This window comes from Lynx canadensis, chromosome F1 (assembly GCF_007474595.2).
Source record: "Lynx canadensis isolate LIC74 chromosome F1, mLynCan4.pri.v2, whole genome shotgun sequence".
Classification (NCBI taxonomy): Eukaryota; Metazoa; Chordata; class Mammalia; order Carnivora; family Felidae; genus Lynx; species Lynx canadensis.
The window spans coordinates 689,354-712,546 of record NC_044319.2 but is presented as its reverse complement, the minus strand read 5'-3'; the positions used below and the strand labels follow the sequence as shown (position 1 = coordinate 712,546).

Here is a 23,193-nt window from a genome sequence, read left to right as displayed (position 1 = left end):
GAACTGGTGGTGAAGCCCGCTCTGCCTGACGGCCCCGGGGCCCCGCAGGCTTCGGAGGGGGCGCTCAGAGTACACACGCTGCCCAGCACGCGGTCTGCGGCTGCCGCCAGGCCAGAGGTGACTCGGTCCCCCGGCCCTCCGCGGCTCGCCCTCCTGGCCTCATTGTCCTTCCCCTGGGTGGGGGTTTTACAAAAGGTCTTCCTGTCCCTCGTTCGGGTGCAAATTTTAAGAACCTCCCTGTGGTTTTTGCTAGTGCAGTGATAAGTTTCTTAACCCTAAATGATACGGTTCTGTCTGGGAAATAAAATGCAGTATTATTTTGGAGTGAAAATTGTTCTCGATTCCTTCTTGTTAATAGGAGATTCTGATCTGATCTCTGTAACTGACAGCTTTTCTTTTTGTGTAAAACCCCGTATGTGGGCAGTGGTGCCGTGTTTTCAGAGGGCAGGGTGGTGAGTGCGTTCTGCTGAGAGGTGTGTGCGCTGTTCACACGTGCTTGTGCGTGAGAATCTGCTTGCTAGCAGTTTGTGCGATAAAAGTAAACATACTGGAAGCTTACGGGTGAACCGACAGAGGCTCCTTGTGTCCGTGACCTTGGCGTTCGGTGCAGTCCTCGGGTGCGTGTGGAGGTGCAGGCCGGAGTCTCGTGGCAGGAGGAGCAGACGGGGGGAGGGCTGTAGGAACAGCAGGGTAAAGACGACCTTTACAGGCCTCGTTCAGACCCCTGCAGGCAGGGAGCAGCGGGCCCCGTGTGACCGCTGTCACGTGCGGGACACAGCCAGCTTCACGGTCACTATTGTTTGCCCGCGTGAAACATTAGAGCTGCCCTAGAGCTGCCCGGTCCGGGTGTTACTGTGGAAAGAACTGCTTTAGTTTTGCCTCTGAGGACAGAGCTGTGGCCTTGATGCTTCCTTGTCTGTGGGGAGAGAACCTGAGGGCGCCGATCTGTGAAAGGACTGATCGATGTCCCCAGTTTTTGCCTGTTTTGTTGTGTGTGCGTCATTGGTGCGTGAGCTACACCCGGAGTCCTGGGGCCGCCAAGTTGGAAAGTGTTTTCTCAGTGCCATGGTGAGCGAGGAGTAGTGTGTCCTCGCTGTTTCCAGCAGATTTCTGTTTACTGTGATTAATTTAAAGAGTTCGAGTACATTTAATTTAGAAATATAAAGTCCAGTATTTTTCTAAGGAAGTTTAGTGGGATTGTTGTAAGTCTGAAATATGAAGTTGGTTTTGTATTTTATTGTTCCATCTTAAGTTTTTTGTAATGTTTGTTTATTTGAGAGAGAGAGAGGAGAGAGAGAGAGCGACAGCCTGAGCAGGGGAGGGGCAGAGAGAGAGGGAGACACAGTATCTGAAGCAGGCTCCAGGCTCCGAGCTGGCAGCACAGAGCCCGATGTGGAGCTCGAACTTACGGACCTGTGAGATCCTGACCTGAGCCAAAGTCAGACGCCCAACTGACTGAGCCACCCAGGTGCCCCTTGAAGCTGTTTTTAGAGATTAAACCCTGTGGCAAAAGGAGCCTTGCAAGTGCCTTCCAGCGCCGGCTTACCCGTCTTGCTTTTCTGCATCCTAGGCTCTAAAATCCATCCACTCAGCCCTGACTGGAGCCCCCCAAGTGCAGACGTCACCGTGAGCCAGCCCTCCGGGCCTGCACCCACCGGCTCTGGGCGGGCCCTGGACCAAGGTGGGGACCGAGTGGGGTTCGCATGTGCTGTCCGCAGCGCTCTAGTCTCTAGCTTGTTTTCTCGTGTGTTGGCACTGGGGACGGTGGTTTATTTCCAGACCACCTTCTTTTGTTTGGGGATTAAAGTACCAGCACGGCAGCATCTAGGTTATTCTGTAGTCGACTTAATTTAAAATAAGAGAGCATTTAGGGCTACAGAGTTTCAAAGACTTTGAGAGAGAGAAACTTCTGTGTGAGAAAGAAAATTGTACTACAAACAGCTTGAAATATCCATGTGATTTTTTTTTCTGTCTCCAGTTGACGATGGAGAGGTTCCCCTGAGAGAGAAGGAGAAGAAAGTTCGCCCCTTTTCAATGTTGGACTCGGTGGACCAGTCGGCTGGCCCTGCCCCCTGTGGGGGTCTGAGGAAAAACCAGAGCAGTGAGGAATCTTGCGGGACGCTCAGGTGCGTTGGGATAGCTCAGTGTTAACACCCGCCCCGTAGTTGCCCTCAGAAGAGAGAATGTTGTATGAGGGAGAGCAGGAAACAAACCAAAACATATCTGCAAGATGAGAAAACAGAAAACAGAATTGGTGATTTTAAATTCTGCGGCTTAAAGTGTCTTTGTGGGTCTCACCCCGTGTTGGAGAGCGGCTGCTTTGGCCTGCTGCTGGTTCATGTTCGCGTGATTCTCTAAAAAACTGAGGGTGCGTTGAAGAACAATCGTATTCGTGTCCTTCAGTTACCTTGGTTCTTCAGAACTGGGAGCTGAGTTTATGTCTGTGACGGTTTTGTGTGTGAGAACCAGCGGCCTTGGACGGCCTGTTGCCCGAGGCGGCGGCCTGGTTGTGTCCATCCTGATGAGTGCAGAGGATGTTCGGTTTTGGGGGCCGCTGAGCACGTAAGGTGGCAGTTAAGGTTTCCGAGCGGGCACCCAAGGGTTCCTACGTAGGAAGTGGCAGCGAGGAGTCATTCGGGGCAGGGATGGTGTTGCATTACTGAGCTTCCTTATTTAATGTGGTTAAGTTCAGAGATTTAAAACTTTTTAGTGATTTAAAAACGTAGAGCTAGTGTTTTTAGCGTGACTTATATTGGCGAAATGAGGTTGTCTAGACATCCCGTGGACCCATTGAGGCAGTGTTTGACTGGCTTTGTACGTGTGTGTGTTTACAGGCTGCAAATAAAAATGTGTCTAAAGTACCAGGCCTCCCGTTCCGTCAAAACCAAAACAGATTAATTTGCCTTATTTTGGGCAAACGAGTCCGTCACCCTCAGACGTTAAGCTGGACGGAAACCCTCAGCAGTTATCAAACAGCGGCCTGCATCTGTGGGAAATAAACCCAAACAGCAGGGCAGGCAGCGGGTCTGCTGTCCCCCGGGCACACCTTCCGTCGGCCAGGGCCGGCCCTCGCTCCAGCTTGTAAGCAAGAAGTCCCCTGCGGCCGCCGTCCGGCCCTTCACTCCGCAGCCTTCCAAAGACGCCCCTCCTCCGCCCTTCAGAAAGCCCCAGACGTGGCCACGAGCTCCATATACTCCTGTACACGCAGCACCAGGCGCCCGGGAAGAACTTCCAGCAGGCCGTGCAGAGCGCGTTGACCAAGACGCATTCCAGAGGCCCGCACTTCTCAAGCGGTGAGCTTCTGGGCCCGGTTTTCCCCGGCGCGGGTGGCCGCGGGTGACGTCCTGTCCTCCCAGAGCTGTCCTCTCTCGGTACACAGCGAGATGGCTTTGTTCTCGGGGTTTTGTTTAATTTGCCTTCTGTTCTCAGGAACCTTAAACAGGTGAAACGTCCGTTAAACGCCAGCCCACTGCAGTAGGCGCTGGGGAGCGTAGGTGATAGATGACTGGAACCCATGGCAGACATGGCCGTTTGCACGGTGGTGACCCCGTGCACTTGTTCCCTGCTCCCTGTGGGCGAGGCGCACACAGGCGGTCCCCGCGCACCGGGCCACGTCTTCGCTGCGGGTCAGACCGCACACATGCCCTTGGTGCGAGGAGGCCTGGACAGCTGCCCCTGCGTGCTTTTCAGAAGAGCGCTCTTCCTCTGTTTCGAGCCGTTCTGATGAGCGCAGAGCTGCTAGTTAAACATAAAAGCATAAAAAGATACACAGTCTGTTAATTTGTTGGGTTCTGAGAGTCATTAGTTTATAAAACTAGAATAGAGTTCACTCTCTTTTACTGAATGAAATTGGCTTTCTAGTCATGAAATCAGCGTGCAGTTGTGGCCTGAAGTGTCCCGAAAGTGATCAGACGACAGACACGTCCCGCACGTGCCACAGCGGACTCGTCCTTAGTGAGGCCTGCTGACACAGTGATTTGGGAATTGGATAGCTCTGACCTAATCAGAACGATAAGGGGAAGGGTTTGGGCAAATAGAAGTGGTTCTTGAGAACTCAGGAAGCCAAATATGATTTTCCACGTGGGTTTGCTTTTGAAAAGTGGGAAAGAGAGGGTGGTGCGTGATTCCTTTTAATCTGGACGCAGGAGAGGATTACCAGCCCCCGTTGCTTTTATGCTGTTTTCGTGGTTTGGCATTTTAAGTTTGTGTGCAACAGCCAGTGATTGCTTAACAGTTACAAGGGCAGCATTTTCTTATTGGCGCATAAAATAATGGCGTGTTACAGTCAACGAGAGTTTTCATTCTGTCAGAATTTCACTGTGCCGTGATGGAAGCCTTGCTTTGTCCTTCGTTGGGTGTAAAAATTGGTTGTGGTGCAGGGTGCTGGGTAATGACTGGAAAATTAAAAGACGTTTTAATTATCGTCAGCTGGGTCTGTGACCTGCCGGCTTTATTGAATACTGATCGGGGCTTTGTTTCCATTTTCCAATCAGTCTACGGCAAGCCTGTGCTCGCTGCTTCCCAGACCCAGCAGCAGCATCCGGAGAACGTCTATTCCAGCGGCCAGGGCGAGCCCGGCAGTCCCGAACCTGACCCGGAGCCCGTGGCGCCCGCTCAGGAGAACCACGAGAACGAAAGAATTCCTCGACCGCTCAGCCCGACCAAATTGCTGCCTTTCTTGTCCAATCCCTACCGGAACCAGTGATGCGGACTTAGAAGCCCTGCGGAAGAAACTGTCCAATGCCCCACGGCCGCTGAAAAACGGAGCTCCATTACAGAGCCAGAGGGGCCCAATGGGCCAAATATCCAGAAACTCTTGTACCAGAGGACCACCATCGCTGCCATGGAGACCATCTCTGTCCCCTCGTATCCATCCAAGCCGACTCCAGGCACGGCCGACTCAGAAGGCCCAGGAGAAATCCAGAATCCGTACTCACATGTGGAGCCAGAGAAGGAGACGGTCTCTCTGGTTCCCGAATCGGTGTCCCCGGAGGAAGTGGGGAGCACCGGTGTGGAGAACGGCGACATTCCAGCTCCTTCACCAGGCCTCGACTGTGTGCCCGAAGGAGTCCCAGACGGCAGCCCACGTTTCCAGAATAGTGTGGAGGAACCGAGAGCAGAGACTCCGCACCTGCTCGAGGTGTACCTGGAGGAGTACCCCCCGTACCCGCCCCCGCCGTACCCGACCGGGGAGCCAGAAGGGCCAGGAGAGGACTCTGGGAGCCTGCGTCCCCCCGAGATCACGGGCAGGTCTCTCTGCCTCCTGTAAGTAATGTGGCGTGTCACCTGGTCCCTTCAGGAGCCCTCCCCCCCCCCCCCCCCCCCCCGCCTTGTCACGGTGTCCCAGGTGGTCGACTGGCAGAGCTCCGGGAACCACCTGAGTTCGCAGGGTCGTTTGCCCAGGGCGACAAACGTGTCTGCAGCCCCCTTTTGTTTCACAGCCCCCTCAGCGTGCAGTGCGTCTCATAAGTGTCCTAAAAATCCATTACATTCAGAATACCTTTACTTTTTCATTACTTCTTTTAATATTTTTTTTTGAGAGAGCGTGAGTGGGAGAGAGGCAGAGAGAGAGAGACACACACACACACACACACACACAGAATGTGAAGGAGGCTCCAGGCTGTCAGCACAGAGCCTGACACGGGACTCGAACCCGTGAACCGTGAGATCATGCCCCGAGTCGAAGTCGGACGCTCAACCGACTGAGCCCCCCAGGCGCCCCAAGAACAACCTTAGTTTTTAGGGAAGAGCCCTTTTCTCTGTGAAGAATCAGAGTTCGGTTCTCTGCGATACAAACCATGCTTGTTCTTCGACTGCGGTCGGAGGTTAACCTTGAGCCCACACTGTACCCAGCCTGGTGTGCGGTTCCCTGCAGCTGGTGTTAAACAGCGGAAAGGAAAGACGTCTCACACCTGGTTTGGCCGTTCCCCCCCCACCCCGCCGCCGCCATCCAGTCAAAATGATGTGCCTCTCAGGGACGGAGAGACCGCAGTTAGTGACCGCGTCATGCTTTCTGCCTCAGGAGTCTGTGGACCGTTATCCCGGGAGAGCCATCCCCTTCTTGCTTGGGTTCGAGTGACCCAGGGCAGCTTGTGTCTGCTTGTTCGCGAGCGGGCGCGGGGCCCCTGCCCCACACGGCCCCTGCGCTGCGCGTCACGGTCACGTAACGTTCACACTTCCCTTTTCCCAAGAGACGACATTTTAGTCCTCAGCGCGTCAGTGGAGCGATGGCCGCACGTTTTCCGCAAGCGCCGTGGTTGTCCACCCCGAAACCGTGCCGCGGTGTGTGCAGCACGGCGCACCTCCGCGAAGTTGCCGGTTTTGCGGGCCTGTGTGAGAGGCGCTTACCGTATGCGGTGTTAGGGCTGGTCTTTGCGAACGTCAGCCGTATGTTTTTTAAGTCTGGCTTATTAACGGTCGAAGTGCTTGAGTAGCTTACTCGTGTATCTCGGAGCGTAGTTTAGACTTTGAGTAGACGGCAGTGATGGCGTTTTAAGACCGAAGGTTTCTTCACAGTGTATCTAAGGCAGAGGATCATATTTCTATTTCCTTAATTCTGTCCACTCTCCCCCGAGCAGGCGTTTGTTGTTACGAATGGTTGAAGGGGAGGAGTTGAAGAAGGCCACATCACTTGGATTTAAAATTCCAGCCCTGATGTTACTGGCCGTGTGCCTTGTTTCCTGATCTGTAAAAGGGGGTAATGGGGTTTTCTCGTGAGGAGTTCACGAATGATGTTCGTAAATGTCCGTCCAGAGAACTTGTGTGCCCGTCTGTGTGGGTCTGTCGCACTAAATAGAGGGGAACACAAAGACAAGTTCTCGCCCCCACGGCAAAAGCAGCCTTCTCGCCCATCGACACGTCACCACCCTTACTCCTCCCGCCGTGGTGTCTTGGTCACCCGAACGGGACACGGTTCAGTTCTTCCCTCTCGTTCATTAAGCTGTATGTTACGATACACGTCCGCGTCTGGATGATGTTACATGTCTACAAAATGTGCCAGTGTGTGTTTGTGAAGCCCCTTTCGCTCCCCCCTTCCCTCGTCTCTGCGCTGAGACCAGGCCCTGACTTCACCAACCTTTCTTCTGCAGGCAAAAGGACAAACATTACGTAAAACTGGCTCTGACAGGATCGCCCATAGGCATGAGGGTGAATTCAACCCCCTGGCCCTGCTCCTGGACTCCTCTCTGGAGGGGGATTTGACCTCGTGCGAGAATTAATCTATGAGGGTACTGTCTGATGAGACTACCTTCTGTCCCATTCGGACCTCTGATCTGAAGAGAGGAAATTGCATCTTTAAATCGTGGGGTCGGGGCGAGGTGTCGAAGGGGGGCGCGAGCACGCCCCGGGACGGCTGTGCCGTGGGAAGGTGTGACATAAAGTTGGGGGCCCTCTGGGGTCTGGTCTTTCTCCGGAGATCGTCCACCCTCTTTTCCAGTTGTGCCCGCATGGTTCGGACCGCACAGGGTTCATGGCGTGCCTGTGTGGGTCAGGACCTTGCAGTGTTAAACTGCAGGTGTGGGCCTTATTTCAGAAGCCTGCTATTTGAAATATTTTTAGTTGGCCTGTTTGTCCTTTCCATGGCAAGTGCATCACTTGTCCTTAGACACTAATTTGTGGTGGGAGTCGGAGGGTAAGGGAAACATCAGTGACTCTGAGGGGAGAGTTTTCCGGCCCCTCTTCGCGGGCAAGAGCCTTTTTATAGTGAGCGCCTACTTACTCTGGCTTCCCCGCCGCCCTCGTTTCTAGACTTGCTCTTGGTAGAATTTTCCTGGCTCCTGAGGTTTAATTATGGACGGAAAAATAACCCCAAGAGCCTGCGTCTGTTCTCATTGATCCTGGACAGCTGTGGATTGTGATCTGAACGGTGACAGAAGTGTGAGTGACAGGTCACCCTTCTCTCGATGTCCACAGGTTGATGACCCAAGCCTGCCGAATTGATGAGGGCATCAACCGCCCTTCACAATGCCGTGTGCGCGGGCCATACAGAAATCGGAAGTTCCTGGTGCAGTTGTGTGACGTTATGCGCAGACAGTGACGGATGGTAAGGTCCTCGCGGACCCCTGCCCGGCTTCAGGATGTCACCGTGAGGGCCTGCCGGGCGGTGAGAGCATCCGCGTGCACTGCCACGGCTCGTGTCCAGCTCCCTCTCGCTCCCGTTCTTGGGGCACGTGGAGTGTTGGAGTTTAGTAATTAAGTAATAAAAACAGGAAAGCCACAGCCGCACACAGTTAGTAGACTCGAGCGAGTTTGAGAAATGCTGATTTAAGCAAGGTCCCGTCAACCCATGAAACCTCTGGTTTTTTTTTGTTTTTTTTTTTGTTTTTTTTATTTATTTTATTTTATTTTTATTTTATTTATTTTATTTTTTTAACAGTTAACCATTAGTTCTTTTTTTTTTTTTTTCAACGTTTATTTATTTGGGGGACAGAGAGAGACAGAGCATGAACGGGGGAGGGGCAGTAGAGAGAGGAGACACAGAATCGAAACAGGCTCCAGGCTCCGAGCCATCAGCCCAGAGCCTGACTCGGGGCTCGAACTCACGGACCGCGAGATCATGACCTGGCTGAAGTCGGACGCTTAACCGACTGCGCACCCAGGCGCCCAGAAACCTCTGTTGTTTAATATACTGCTGTCCATTGCACGTCTGCACGAGGGAGTCAGGTCTGTAGACTTTCCCATACACGTGACTGTGGAAATCCATTTTTGTGGGAGCATTTTGTGAAATGGTTTTATGTGCATAAAGCATAGGAGGGACTGTTATAAGTGATGAGTGTTCCGCATGCGAGTATGGATTTGTTACATAACGAGTTAAAGTCTTGATAAGAGATTGTCAGCCCGGTAACAGTAATAGAATGGAGAGTAAATTTTGTAATTTTTCTTTCTTTCTTTTTGGAAAAAAGAAATTTTAAAATTATGATAGGCTCTTTTTGGAAGAAGGCTTGTTTTTTTTTCCGTATAGGATTTTAAAACCTGGAAATCACGTGAAGATATTTATGCAGGTATTTTTATAAGCTTATTTTTCTGATAACGTGGTAAGCGGCTGTACGATGACGTCGGCTTTACCTCGCGCACAGGTGTATGTCACGTGCGTGCACACAGGTGCAGAATAGCCCTACATTGCGAGGAGTGACCTCCTCTCCCTCGTATCGACACTTAGATCATCCCCCAGGTGTTTGTTCCAAAACATTTTGGTTACAGTTTTTATAAAATTACATTTATAAAAGTAACGTGTATGCGCTGTGGAAAATGTGTGTAAAAAAGGGAAATGAGATGGAGATCAGCCATTCGTACCCCACAACGTAGAGAGATCAGCATCAGTGTTCTTAGTTATATTCTTTAAAGCTTACGTAACGCGTATGTATTTTAGCCTAATTTTTGGTTTAACTTTACACCGTAAGCAAAACAAATTTTTTAAGTGATCTCTGTGCTCACCGTGGGGCTTGAACCTCACGACCTGAGAACAGAGTCTCACATTCCTCTGAGCCAGCTGGCCCCCGCCCCAAACAAGTTATTAATGTGTCATAACGTCTTCGGTTTCCCTTTTATTAGGAATTTATGTATAGTTTTTCATTCTCTAAAACCAAGCCCTTAACAAATCTGCAGTAATACCAAAGTGAGCGGTGGGGGGAATACGTGATCTAGAGACTGTGCCCTCGAGAGGAATAAAAAGAGGGGAGAGAGGAAACAGGTTGAAAGCATGAAACCTGGTAATTCGGGGCCTGGTCCACATCCTCCAGTTCACGCTTGAGCTGGGCCGCGGCGCCAGGTCCTCTTCCTCTTCCGTGGGTCTGGATCACTTAGCGCTCGCTGCAGACATCTGAGGTGCTGGAGGGGACTCTCCGTATGGTGTCCGCGAGTTCCCTGCCGGCCAGCTGCCGAACAGACTGAAACGTGTGCGGTTGAACAGTCCCTGTTCTCGTCTGCATTGAACTAACCAGGTTTTTTTTTTTTTTTTTTTTTTAAACCAATTAAAATTCAACTCGGATTTTAACAGCCGTTAAGGAAAGGTAGTAGTTTCTGTGTGCACTTAATTTCTTCAGAAGCGGTAACGACAAGGGACACGTAAAGGCCCATGTTTCAAGTGCAGGCCTATACCGCAAAGACGGTCGTGCCCTCCAGTCTGGCACGGCCGGAGCGCTAAGGCTGGCACTACTAGGCAGGTGCTCCAGAACACATCCGACCCTTTCTGAGGACGATTGCACGGATTTCCTGTCCTTCAACTCATTTCCTTGATTCCCCTGGCCCTCCGCGCTGCCCTGCTGGGCGCCCGGTGTGGCCTGTATTCAACATGTCCCTTTGTGGCTGTCGGTCATTCGGCGGGTTCATGTGTCCATGTGTAACTGATACTGTTTTTAGTTATTTGAGAGAGAGAGAGAGAGTGCACAAGAGGAGAGGGGCAGAGGGAGACAGGATCCCAAGCAGGCTCCACGCTGACAGCACAGAGCCCAACACAGGGCCCAAAGCCTCGAACTGTGAGATCGTGACCTGAGCCGAAATCAAGAGTCGGACGCTTGACCAAATGACTCCCCCCCACCCCCCCCCGCCACACACACGCGCACGCGTGCACACACACACACCACACACACACACACACACACTGAGGCGTCCCCGTGTGTAACTGATTTCTAAAACCGTGTGTAAGAGGTTTAGGAGAAAGGCCCAGACCGTGGAGTCCGGAACGCTGTGGGCAGACAGCCCAGCCCGTGGGCGTGGTGCGCACGGGAAGGTCCTCCAGCCCTGTTTGCCTCGTGTCCCCCCAGGACCCCGCTGCACTGCGCGGCCTCTTGCAACAACGTGCAGGTGTGTAAGTTCCTGGTGGAGTCCGGAGCCGCCGTGTTCGCCACCACCTACAGCGACACGCAGACCGCCGCCGCCAAGTGCGAGGAGGTGGAGGAGGGCTACGCCCAGTGCTCACAGTTCCTTTACGGTTCGTGACAGCTGGCTCGAGTGTGGGGTTACTGCCTCCCTTTGCCCGGAGTTTCTAGGGTGCAGTTTTCAAGTAGCTTTAGCATCCGGGGAAACGTTTGTGTGTCGTGCGCGGTCCTGGCCATTGAGCACAGGGCGGCCTCGGAGGCAGGGACGGATGCGGCTTCTGTGCTTGCTCCGGTGGGGACGGCGTGAGCCGACCCCACGATGGGGCGGTTTGACCCCGCGGGGGCCTCTCCCGAGACTCCGGGTGTGGGCCCGGTGGCCCACGCTGTCTGCACAGTCAGACGCGGGGGCTCCGTGCCTGGGGCACCGGGGACGGGAGGTGTCGGGGGGGTGGGGGGCGCGTCGGGCCCTGATTCGCTGGCTCCCCCGTGGTTTCAGGAGTGCAGGAGAAGATGGGCATCATGAACAAAGGGGTCCTGTACGCGCTGTGGGACTACGAGCCTCAGCACGGCGACGAGCTGCCCCTGCGAGAGGGGGACTGCCTGGCCGTGCTGCGGCGGGAGGACGAGGAGGAGACCGAGTGGTGGTGGGCGCGCCTGCAGGACCAGGAGGGCTACGTGCCCCGCAACTTGCTGGGGGTAAGTGTGTCTTCTGTCCGCGCGACGGTGAATCCTCACGTTTGGACGGTGGCGGGTTCACGCGTCCAGCCACATTTTCCGTGTTGGCGAGCCACCGGGCACGGTCAGGGTCCCGTGCTCTCGGAGGTCCTGCGCTCCTCACGGGACCCGGGGCTGGACCGGGGAGGGCACTGCGGGCAGGAGTCACCTTCTGTCCTGGATTTAGGTGGAGGGGGCTCTTGGGAGCGTTTGCAGGGAGGAGGCCGGGAGAGCGGGCAAGAGGAGGGAGGGAGCGTAGCTCTTTTCAGACGCTGCATTGCCGACCTGAGTGCCGTGGGCGCCAGGGCGGGACAGATAACGGAGAGCGAGGAGAGGACCTACGTGGGAAGGTGGAAGAGCCCGGCCGGGGTGACGACGGTCAGCGGCGCGGCTCCGCGCAGTCCCCTGCACCTGGGCGTGGCGGGAGGGACCAGAGGGCACCACCTCCTGAGATTGTTGAGGCGTCTGATGGACAGCGAGGGGGAGAGGTTTTTAGTTTTCATCAGGTCGGACCCACGCGGGCTGAGCGGCACGGAGCCGCTCCGGTGTCTGGGTCTCTAGCCAGGGCTCTGGGTGCGAGCGCTCCGCTGCCCCGTGTTACTCCGCCGAGTGACCGTGGTGTCGGAACCTGGCTGCCTGGATTCCGACCCGCGCCCCCTCCTGACCCTTCTTGTCGGCTCCCGTGTCTCGTGTGCCTGTGGGTGACCTCGGTGTCCCGACTGCTGCCCCTGCTCACAACGTTTATCATTAAGTAAACCTTTGAGCCTGGATCATATTCACACATGTGATTCTGACGTAAATTACAAAGAGTTGATGAAAGTTAAATTTGGTCATGGAGCCCTTTATTTTAATTTTTTTTTGAGACAGAGACTGAGCGTGAGTGGGGGAGGGGCAGAGAGAGGGGGACCCAGAATCCGAAGCCGGCTCCAGGCTCCGAGCTGTTAGCACCGAGCCTTATGCGGGGCTCAAACTCCCAGACCGTGAGATCATGACCTGAGTCTAAGTCAGATGCTCACCTGAGGTGCCCGGGCCATGGAGCCCTTTAAACGAGCTTTCCGGTGACCCGACCAGTTCTGTCCAGCCCGACGGAGTCTCTGCAGCCGCCTCCCTGCCGAACATGAGCAGCAAATACTAGTTCTACCTTTGACGTTTCCTGCCTCTGAAAACCTCTCGGAACTAGTTGCTTATTGGAACCTTTTTTGTGATTTTCCAAGCGGTCCTGTGACTCCTGAACAGAGGAGGCCGCGTGGCCCAGGTGCTCGGCCCTCGGGAGGCCCGCGTCAGGCTGGGTCGGAGACGTTCGTGTTCACCCCAGCCTTTTGGAGGTCTCCCGGGGTAGAAGTTGCCTCTAAGTAACGTTTTTTTGGTTTCCTTTGAGTTTAAAAGAAAAAAGGAACTCACGTAAATGTTGAGTTTTTAATCAGCGGTTCAAATTTGAGTCTAGAAAATTGTATTGACCAGTTGTTTTCTCGGAAAAATCATCCTTTGTGTGGTGTTGATCACCCGTTTTTCAGTTTGGGCTGGAGTCAACTCCACTTTCTTTCAGCAAACCCTTTTTCCCGTTGTGTAGGCGGAGGAGGGGGTTGTTACTGCGCCAGCTGGATGACTCGTTGGACTCACCCGTGGCTTCAGGACCTTCCATTCTTCTCTCCGGCTCTTGTTCTAGAAAACACAAAACCCCAAAAATCCCACACAAAAACCTCCACTTATCCTCCCGGAAATCGGCAGACTTTTAGTCTGTGGCATCCTGTCGCTCAGTCTCCTGTCACGGAGTCGGGTCTGTTGTCAGGTTACAGGAGACCCTGATCTGTCCCGTCCGCTCGGGAAGCTGCAGGCCGCGCGGTGGGGCCGGCGCTCAGCGCCACCTGCATTTTTACGTGGGACCCCCTGTGACTTCGCAGGGGAGGTGCCGAGTGTGAATCTTGTGTCCTGGGGCGGCGCTGGGTGCCTCACGTGCAGAAAGAGTCCTTTTCTTCGTTTCTTTCCGGTGACACCAGACCCCCATACTCGAGGTTTTGTCTCTGCAGCATGTAAATCATTTCTACGTTCTCTTGCAGCTGTACCCCAGAATTAAACCCAGACAAAGGAGCTTGGCCTGAACTACGGAGTTTTAGTTTCTGAAGAACTCATCTGTTATCAGTAAGGAGAAGTGACGTGATTGTTTGTGGCACATTTCACAAGACTGCTGACGACGTCACTGGAAGGCATCTGGAATGGGCTCTGGAGGGAGGTGAAGGATTTGGGGAGTTGGCTCTCCGAGGGGGACCTCGGCGTGATAAACTGGCCGTGCTGTGCTGGGGAAGCATGTTTCGCGGAGCAGAGGACAGACAGTGACGTCCTGTTTGAGAGAGAAGTGGGGCCGCTCCGTGGGCTCCGTGTCCCACCTGCTTGCTGTTGGTCGGCGCGTCCCCTGCAGCCGCCCCACCGGGAAGGACCAGAGCCGTGGAGGCGGCCCCGGGACCTTGGGACACAGGCCACACGCTCAGAACCACGTGTTGGCGGTGTGGGAGGCCCTTCGTGTAGGAGTTTGTAGCGTCTTCGGAGTCGCTTGTGGAAGGAATCCTGGGACCGAGCCACAGCACAGCTACCTGAATGTGGAATCTGGTTTTTAGGGGGATTTGAATCTATATTTATTGTCTTTTGTATCCTGGAAATTGGAGACATCGCTATATAGACTTAACCGTGAAATTTTATCAAGATCGTTGCTGACTTTAAAAACAATTGTAATAAAATTAAAACTTTTGGACTCTAAGCTTTTTACTGGCTTCTGTTCTTTGGGTCATGAAAAGCCTTGTTGAAGCTCCCCACGCTGTCGGGGAGAGTAGCGGTTTCTTCCCCGGCCGTGTGGATGCAGTGAGGAGTGAGTTCTTACAGACGGCTGGGTTTTTGAAATTGGTGAGCTCGGGGCGCCTGGGTGGCGCAGTCGGTTAAGCGTCCGGCTTCAGCCAGGTCACGATCTCGCGGTCCGTGAGTTCGAGCCCCGCGTCGGGCTCTGGGCTGATGGCTCGGAGCCTGGAGCCTGTTTCCGATTCTGTGTCTCCCTTTCTCTCCGCCCCTCCCCCGTTCATGCTCTGTCTCTCTCTGTCCCAAAAATAAATAAACGTTGAAAAAAAAAAAAATTAAAAAAAAAAAAGAAATTGGTGAGCTCTGCGGTGGCCCTGATCGGGAGCCACGGGGACAGCCGGTGGCCCCGTCCCCATGCCTCTGCGAAGGGAAAGGGTCTGGTGTTTCGTGGTGCTGTCTGCAGGGATTCATTGGACAAGAACTCAGACTGAGTCTGCATTGTTTGTGATCCGTTACCCGGTTTGTGAGTCGTTTCGGAGCCCATGGCTCCGTGTGGCGGGGTCACCGAGTAGGAGCCACGCGGGAAGGGACCGGCCGTGCGAAATCCCGGCATGTTTGCGGGCAGCTCAATTCCAGCAAGAAGGCGGGGGAAGAGCCAACAGGCCACGCTCTGCGGGTAGCAGAGAAGGCGGTGACCCCGAGGCTGGACACCAGAGGACCACCCTGCTGCTGCCCCCCGCCTGGCAGGGTTTGGGAGGTGGGGCTCACGTGAGGTCACCAGGTAAGTTCCCCCTCCCTGAGGCATTTGCGTCTTGGAGGAGGAAGGAAGGGACCACCTCCCCTCCCCACGTGAGGTCACCACGAGGGGGCGGCCACATGCATGCCACGAAGGGTCCTGCACCCCGGCCTCGGGCTCCCCAGAACAGTGAGGGGGTGTGGGGGTGGTACCCGGTGGGCGCTGTGGTAACGGGAACGACATGGATCGCTGACCTTGGACAGAGTGGCTTCCCCAGGGGCTGCCGCTGGGTCTGGCTGCAAGGAGGGGGGGGGGGTTGCTGGTCCTGGAGCCGCGGGGGGGATCCCGCTAGGAGGACAGTTTTAAGTGATCTCCACGACCCCAAGATCAACCTGCTGCGCCGGGCCCCCAGGGGGATGGGTGATTTTAAGCGCATAAGCGACATGAAGTGAGCGCGACACCTGGGTTGGTGGTTCCTGGCCACCAAGCAACCGTGACCCGGCCGTGCCCTCCACAGCGGCCTCTGCGTGCACCTGCTGTGAACCGTGATCATCCATTGTCCCCTCAGCCCTATACCCACGACGTGTTTTTGGTTTTTACTTGTTTACACGTCTTACCCAGGTCTGCATGGGAAGGTTTGCAGGTACAGAGAAGGGTCTGGGGTCGGGGGGGGGACAGACGCTCTTCTGTCTGGCTGTGGTGTCTGTCGTGCTGTGGGCGCGGGACCGCCACGGGAAGGACCCTGGGGTCGGACGCGGTGGCCCCGTGAGGCATCTTCAAGGCCGCAGTTTTAGGTTTTTGTAGAAGGAACAGGGCAGCTGGCGGCGGGCCCCGCGGAAGTGGGCTTTTAAAGGGGGCGGGGGCACGTCTACCTTCTCCCCGTGAGGGAGGCGATGACCAGCGCTCCCCTGTTTGGGGGACCCAGGTGCTTGGTCATGTCTCCAGTCCTTTTCTAAATGGGATGAGCTAAGCGGAGCGTAGCCCTTGGCTGTTTCGTGTCTCTGTTTCCTCTGCTGTGACAACGAACCAGGGAGCAGGGCAGGTGGTGGCGAGCCGGGGGCCTTGCGGGCGGCCCCCGGCACAGAAGCGGTTTGTGGGCCTCTGCGACCTGGGAAGGCGCCTCCCTCCCCTTCCTGTGTGCCCGGCCCCCACTGGACGAGGCTGGAGATGCGCTTGCTGGCCCGGCCCGGCCCGGCCCGTCGCACACCTCTCCTGGGTCGTAGGGCTCCCCGCAGGGGCACCACCGGCAGGCCCGTGACTGACGCGCCTGTCCTGCCTCTCTCGTCCCCACACCCGAGGGACCTGCCTGGGCCTCCTCGGGGGAGGCCAGGGGCAGCAGAGGAGAGCCGCACCTACTTGTGGACACTTGAGAGCCTCTGAATTGGATTAGAAACTGCGTAGTTCCAAGCTGCCTTTAACTCTCAAGAGGGGAAACGAGAGGTGACCTTGTCGGAGCGGGAACAGGCCGAGACCCGGGGCGCACCGCCCGCCGCGGGGCCCCCCCGAAGGACAGCACGGCACGCCGGAACCGCTTGGGTCACTCTTTATTAACAGCACGTTCAGCAGGAAGTAAGGCAACAAGGCGGTAGGTGTGTAAGGCGGCTCGCGTCTTCCAGGGTGAAGCAGGGCTCAAGCTCTCCCACCCGTGTCCCTCCCGGCTCCACGCACAAGCGCGGGGGTGCCGACGTCCCGGCCACGAACGGCTCGTCTGTCCTTTCCCGTAATCGGCTTCGGACACCAGGCACCTGCTTTCGCGCACAGCTCGGTTAGCGGCCGAGGGCCGCGTGGCTTCGGCATCTTCTGCGACACACGGGTCACCGGGCCGTTCTACATAAAACCTGGCTCTCTCTGCAACCACGTGACGGAGGTGTGCGTGCTGGCCCGGCCTGTCACTCTTCGATGCTTCCTGTTTTCCGTTCACTCCAGGGACGCGCACTGCTGTTTGGCAAATGCCGCAGCTGCATTGTTAATCGGGAATTTACTTCAATGTTCCCAGCAAGGACCTCGTGTCCTTGGAGACTGACTTCGTGTTTGGTCAGCGGTTAAAAATACCTCCCTGTGTTTTTCTGCAATTGGATATTGCCATAAACGGGCAAGTGGGTAAAAGTAAACCGTGGACCTGTTTATAGATGGAAGGTTTTCTCTGAGCTAACCCAGGATGGAGTGAGTCACCTGCACGTGATACCAGGATACGCAGATCTTTTTTACTGTGAAACGTGAGACCTGTCTCAAAAAGTATCTTTATTTTCAGCTCTAGCCATTCATCGGTTAGGTAAATGTTCCCGTCATTTTGGGGTCCAGATAAAAAGTTTCTCTGTGGGGGCTTCGTCCTCGGCTGGCTGTCTTCAGGCAGATCAGTTAGGACTTCAGAGGACCGAAAAGCAGAGCCACTGTGAGGAGGAAGACAGCCGGTCAGCTCAGACACCTTGTGCAGAACTAACGTCATTCTGGAAGAACGACTTGGAGCAGACAGGATCGGGGCACAGACTCGCGGTTCTCCTCCCCACTTCTACAGCCTGGCCCGGCCCAGGTCAGGGGCACGACCCGGCTCACGGGCCGACGGCCACGAGACAGACCGGACCACGCGGCATTTCCTGCCGCCCCCTCCAGGTCGGGTGAACATTATTAGTTCGGCTGTCCCCGAAACCAGTGCTTTCGACCTCGGTCAAGTGGGGTCGAGTGGGGGCTCTGGGTCACACTCTGCTCCAGTCGGTCCGGGACCCGGGCCCGGGGCCCCGGCTTCTGCAAAGCTGCCCTTGGTGCGTCGTGCAGCCGGGACCGAGACTGAGACTGCAGCCTCGTTCTAGAAGTTACCTAGTGTCATTGTAGCCAGCTAAAATGTATTCTCAGTTGGCTGAAGGTCCTTTATAATGCATCATAGCAGGTGCAAAGCTAAAGCTACTTCATTCTGGCTTCCCCCAGGTCAAAGTTCAAGGACAGGAGTCCCTAGTCCCTTACACCTGTCCCCTTGTCACTTTGCTCCTGGCTGGAGCATGGGACCGTGTCATTCCCCTGGGCACCGGCCCCTGACCGGCCCTCGCCAGCCTGTGCTGCTCCGAGCTCAGCTCCCCTGACAGCAAACGTGAGGCCACGACCGGGAGGGCGTGCCCTTCCTCCTGGAGGGGAGAACGTTCTGGCACCAGGGTGACAGGACATTTTGCACTTTGCTTTTCACGGGACCTGTCAGCCCGCTGCATTGGGACTGACGGTCCCCTGGGCCTTGCTGGGGCTCCGGACCAGGAGCTCGGTAACTCTCTACGGCAAGTTTATGTATTTTCGATGGAATTTTTAACCGGGGCGGGGGGTGGGGGAATAAGGTAATCTGCCCAGGAAGTATTTTAAGTAGATCTGGTCTAAGAAGGACACATCTTCCCCAAACCCACTTGAATTTCATGCAGGAGAATTTTCTTACGTGACCACCATCTCTCGTTCATGTGAACAAGCACTTCGTTTTCCCCTCGTCCTTTTCCCGCGTGTGCACTTGGCAAATTGTGTGGGAGGAGGAACCGGGAGTGTCTCCCGGGCCCGAGGGTCGGAGGGGGGGTGCGGGGAAGGGTGTGCACGTTTGTGGTGGGACCTCACACCCGTTCACAGGCCCGCCTCCCACGGCCACAACACTTGCAGGGTGGAGCTTTTTAAGCCAACGGCCACGGGTCCCTGTCCCGCCCCCCACCCCCCACCCGTGACAGCTCCCGGTGCCTTGTGAGCGGCTGACTTACAGAGATGAGGTCGAGCTCGATGGTCCCAGTGTTCTCGGGATCCAGCTGCTTAAATATCCCTGAGGGAGGGGGGTGGGGGGTGGGAGGAGGGCCGCCCGTGAGCACTCCTCCTCCTCCTCACTTCTCCTCCCCCTCCTCCCTCCCTCCTCCCCCCTCCTCCTTCCTCCTCCTCCTCCCTCCTCCTCCCTCCTCCTCCTCCTCTCCTCCCTCCTCCTCCTCACTCCTCATCCTCCTCCTCCTCACTCCACCTCCTCCTCCTCCTTGCTCAGCCACCAGCTCCTCCCTCCGCCCACAAGGGTCTGCACGGCCAACCGTGCACGCACGCCCCTTTCCAGGCGGCCTCCCCTGCACCAAGCACAGAACTGGGACGGGCCCTTTCCCCAAGCGGCCACTCACTGAACAGCGTCTCCAGCCGGACCAGACACCGAACGAAGTTATCGAAGTCAATGATGAGGTCATCGTCCGCAAAGCGCGCAACGACGACCTGGTGGAGCTGACACGGCAGCTTGAAGCCTGAAGTCGGAGGAAGAGGGCGCGGCCTCAGGGTGTGCGTCACACGGCGCCCGTGCCACCGACGCGGCCCTCACGTCGCCGCCGCCCCATCCCCTGGTGCTCACTTGGGGACCCGCCGCTCCCACCCTTGCTCCCGACTCTGACCGCTCACCTGGCTCTGCCTGTCCCCGCAGGCTGCCATGAGGCTTCCTGTCCCCGACCCTGTCCCTGTGGCCCACCCCCACCCCCGTGGCCCGTCCCCGTGGCCACCTCCCCCTGTGCTTCCTCTCCCGGCTGTTTAGCTCTGAATCCCCTGGAGACTAACTTCCCGGATGCACATGGCAGAGACTGTCTGTCCTAGATTAGCGATAATTTCTGTTCCCGTGGCAGGATTTCCACTGGGCCACGGCTGCCTGAAATCAGGACCATGTTTCCTGCCTCCCCTGCAGCACACTGAGGGCTCGTGACTCAGTCCTGCCAGGGGGTCGTGTGCCTGACGGCGGGGGGAGCCCGTCTCTCCCTCCTTTTGTCCACCCGTTGCCGGAACACGGCCGTGGTGCCTTGCCGTCCTAGTCCTAGTCCGGAAGGCCCGGCGGCGGGGGGCACCTCCCCTCGCACTGGGACCGCGTGGCGGGAGGTGGATCTCGCTGAATCCAGGTATCTGGGGTCTCAGTGTCGGGATTTTATGTTGCCCGTGGGGGACTCACCCCAGAGGGGAACAGAGACCCTCGTGTCAGCCCTGCACCTGGCAAGGGCCGGGGGCCCGCTCGCCCCGCCAGCCTCTCGGAGGAGATGTAGATTCAGGAAGGTATGGCGGGCAGAGCGTTTTACCAGGGAGCTTTTAAAAGGGGAACGGAAAGGACGTGTTTGTACCAAACCAGCACCCGCTTTGTCTCACGGTCGCCGACCTCCCCAGGGTGCGGAGCACAGTCTCCCGTACCCCACAGCCGGGACGGAGCCAGCGCTCGCGTACCCCGCAGCCGGACGGAAGGGAGAAAACAGCCACGAGGCGTTACCTGCTTCCTCCAGTGCTTTCCGCATCTCGTAGGAGTTCATGGTGCCAGACCTGTCCACGTCGATTTCCCGGTAAATTTTCTGGAACGAGAAATAATTCCAAGAACCATGACCCAAAGCGAGGCAGGCGGCGAGTTGGCCCGCGCCGAGTGCCGCGCACGGACGCAGATTTCCCAGCTTTGCCTCCGGTGGCCTTGGAAGAGTCGCCCACCTTTCTGCCTTAATTAGCTAATAGCGTTGGCCTCTCTCGTGAGCCGGTTTGTCAATACGCCCGTCAGCCAACCAGCCAGCCACCACGGCTCACGTTATCTTATCCGACCGTCGTGCTTGAGCTGCTAAAAACCCATGTTACAAAAGGCGACGTGGCTTCTCCAGGACGCTTTCGGGAACAGCTGTTAGGGGACCCCATTTCCGGTCGGCGCCACTCTGCGTGTGGCCAGCCTGTCTCTGTGGCTCCAGTCGCCGCCCTGGGGATGTCCCTCCCACCTGGCAAAGGGTTGTACGGGCACCGCACGACCCCGACACAGCCCCCCGCCCCCCGGCGGCCCCCGGGCGCTCACCTGGTACTTCTGAATCTTTGTCCAAAGAACGTAGAACTCCTTCAGCCCCAGCTTGCCACTGCCATCTGACTGCCCGCGGTTAAGGAGAGCCCGGCCGTGGGTGCGTCCCCTCCACCGGATGGCGCTGACGCCCACAGCATATCCGCAGGCGGCTCCTGCTGTAGGACCCGGCCTGCCTCTGAGGCTGGCGGAGGGCCCAGAAGGAGGCCTCTGGCGACCCTGACCTTTGCTGCTTGGTCTGGGGATGCGGGGGGCCCCGGCCCCGGTGAGAACGAGCTGTCACATGACCTGCAGAGGCCCCCCCCCCCCCCCCCCCCGCTAAGTTCTGCAGTGCTTCTAAGGCCTCTTGTGAGGCAACCACTGTGAGCCCACGAGAGGAAACTTCGAGCAGCACAGAGCATCCGTGCCCAGGACTTGTCCCTGAGCCACGAGTCGAGGCTGCGGGCGGCCGGGGAAGGAGCTGCCCACGGCGGGCGGGCCCCGCGCCCGCAGATCGGGAAAACCCACAACCAGAGGAGACTGGTCTGCGGGGTATTTTCCACGGCCGCTCGGGCACAGCTGAGCGGCCGCCTCCCGTGCGGGGACCTGGGACACGGCCCTCGGCTTCCCCTCATCTGCAGCTCCTCAAGTCCCCTTCAGGGGCCCCTGGACGGGCGGGGCGCGGTGTCAGAGCCCCCAGGGCGGGGGTCTCAAACGCCGTGTCTGGGCTCTGCCGCCTGGAAGGATACGTCCAGCATGTCCACCATGATCTTACAGGTCTCGATGCTGAAGCCATCCGACTTGATGTCCTGGCCTGTAAGACAAAGTACCGGTGATGGTTACGTCCCACAGAGACGCGCCGTCCCCGGGAGCCCCCTCGAGGAAGTGCTCATCCGTCCCTCCAGGGCCACGGCAGGCCGGTGGCTGTCGGAGGGGCCGGGGGAGGGGGGCGTCCGCCTGTGATTCGCCCCGAGGACCAGAACCCGGCCGGAGTGGCCGCGGCGGGTGGCTGGCGGCCTGCAGGAGACCCTCATCACAAGTAGGAGCCTGGTCCCTCCCGGACTCCACGAGGGGTCCCCCTCTTGTCCTGTCCTTGTAAAGGCTGCCACTTAACTCGCAGCTGCCCTCGTGGGCACAGACCCCTCCCCGGCCGGGGCAGAGGCAGGGGTCAGCGGGCAGCCGGGGGCAGGGAGGCTGAGCCCCGGCGCGGCCTGGCTCCTTCCGCCTCCGTCTGCGCGGGAACAAGGAGGCTTCGACGGCCACACGCCTCAGCAGCCCTGTGACCTCACTCGTGCCTGGCGGCCTCCGGGACGCGCACCATCTTCTTGTCCGCGCCTGGCCTGCCCGGGGAGGAACCGGTTACGAGCGGATGCCTCCCCACAACCTCCGCGGTGGATGGGCGGCCGGCCAGGCTCTTCTCTGGCCGTGAGGGAGCTTGCCATGGGTTAGGCCGGCTGCTGGTGGCGCCCAGGGCTGCTGCTCAGGACACGCAACGTCCAGGCTCGCGGGGTCTGACCTCACACAGACCCGCGCGGGGACGGCGGTCTCTTTGAGGGCCGTGCGGCTCTTGTGATAATTTGGGGGGGAGGAAATGTGTCCCCGGGGACGGCCGGTCCCGTTTCTGACTCGGACGCAGTTCCAGGTGTCCCGGGCCCTCCTCAGGTCCCTCCGGGCCTCACCCCTTCTTCCAGGAGCCTGCCAGCCGCCTCTGGGCCCTCAGGTCCCTGGCCTGGCTCATCAGTTCAAGGGAAACCATGTCTCTCCGAGTAAAGAGCCAGTCAGACGAGGCTCCTGACACGCACGCTGGGGAGATGCTTTGCACACCGTTCCGTGGTTCCAGACGGCCCGTCTACCCTTCCACCCTGGCTACTGAGTGAGGTGGTATCACTCCATCCACGGCTCCGCCCCCCTGCCAGCTGACCGTCCGAGGGGCCGCCACACGGAGCTCCGGCTCTGCGTCAGGCAGCTTCGCAGGGCACCCGTTGGAGGCTCCCCAATCTCTGGGGTCAGGTAGTGACGCTCCTGCTTTCCAGGTGCAGCAAGAGAGCCCGACGCTCTCCGCGCACGGGCTTCCAGCAAGAGCCAGCCAGTGGTGGTCTCGACCCGGGGCCCTCTGATCCCGAGTGGCCAGGGCACACAGAGCCTCCTCTGCCCGGTTCCTCAGGGGGCCGGGGGCTGGCGGGTGTTTACGTGCGGGCGGGAGGGGACCGGCGGCCGGGAGGGGACCGGGGCCCCACCAGGAGGGCACTTACGCTTGGCCAGCACCCTCCTCAGGATGGTCTGCAGCTCGAAGGCCGAGATCTCCGCGTCCTGTGGACACGAAGCAGAGCGTGGTCACCGCCCGGCGGCCGCGCGACGCGGGAGGCTCCGCCCACGTCAGG

At 57.5% G+C, this 23,193-nt stretch overlaps 2 protein-coding genes across 2 annotated transcripts in view; one reads left to right on the top strand and one right to left on the bottom strand.

The window, feature by feature from the left end:
- Nucleotides 1–14,284, top strand: part of TP53BP2 (tumor protein p53 binding protein 2) — a 54,283-nt gene extending 39,999 nt beyond the window's left edge. Inside the window, 21 exon segments of the mRNA XM_030302220.1 lie at nucleotides 2–117; nucleotide 449; nucleotides 1,571–1,681; nucleotides 1,979–2,104; nucleotides 2,107–2,126; nucleotides 2,835–2,864; nucleotides 2,867–2,980; nucleotides 2,983–3,172; nucleotides 3,175–3,195; nucleotides 3,198–3,293; nucleotides 4,494–4,701; nucleotides 4,703–4,755; nucleotides 4,758–5,240; nucleotides 5,243–5,265; nucleotides 7,089–7,191; nucleotides 7,194–7,231; nucleotides 7,912–7,944; nucleotides 7,947–8,041; nucleotides 10,761–10,927; nucleotides 11,311–11,510; nucleotides 13,586–14,284. Coding sequence (XP_030158080.1) covers nucleotides 2–117; nucleotide 449; nucleotides 1,571–1,681; nucleotides 1,979–2,104; nucleotides 2,107–2,126; nucleotides 2,835–2,864; nucleotides 2,867–2,980; nucleotides 2,983–3,172; nucleotides 3,175–3,195; nucleotides 3,198–3,293; nucleotides 4,494–4,701; nucleotides 4,703–4,755; nucleotides 4,758–5,240; nucleotides 5,243–5,265; nucleotides 7,089–7,191; nucleotides 7,194–7,231; nucleotides 7,912–7,944; nucleotides 7,947–8,041; nucleotides 10,761–10,927; nucleotides 11,311–11,510; nucleotides 13,586–13,627 — 2,270 coding nt within the window. The 3' untranslated portion in view covers nucleotides 13,628–14,284.
- Nucleotides 14,285–16,575: 2,291 nt separating this feature from the next.
- CAPN2 (calpain 2) overlaps nucleotides 16,576–23,193 on the bottom strand; it is a 36,050-nt gene continuing 29,432 nt past the window's right edge. Inside the window, exons 15-21 of the mRNA XM_030302028.2 lie at nucleotides 23,065–23,122; nucleotides 21,562–21,626; nucleotides 20,834–20,902; nucleotides 20,276–20,354; nucleotides 19,164–19,280; nucleotides 18,768–18,826; nucleotides 16,576–17,438 (exon numbers count right to left, since the gene is read on the bottom strand). Coding sequence (XP_030157888.1) covers nucleotides 17,415–17,438; nucleotides 18,768–18,826; nucleotides 19,164–19,280; nucleotides 20,276–20,354; nucleotides 20,834–20,902; nucleotides 21,562–21,626; nucleotides 23,065–23,122 — 471 coding nt within the window. The 3' untranslated portion in view covers nucleotides 16,576–17,414. The remainder of the gene's footprint in view (nucleotides 17,439–18,767; nucleotides 18,827–19,163; nucleotides 19,281–20,275; nucleotides 20,355–20,833; nucleotides 20,903–21,561; nucleotides 21,627–23,064; nucleotides 23,123–23,193) is intronic.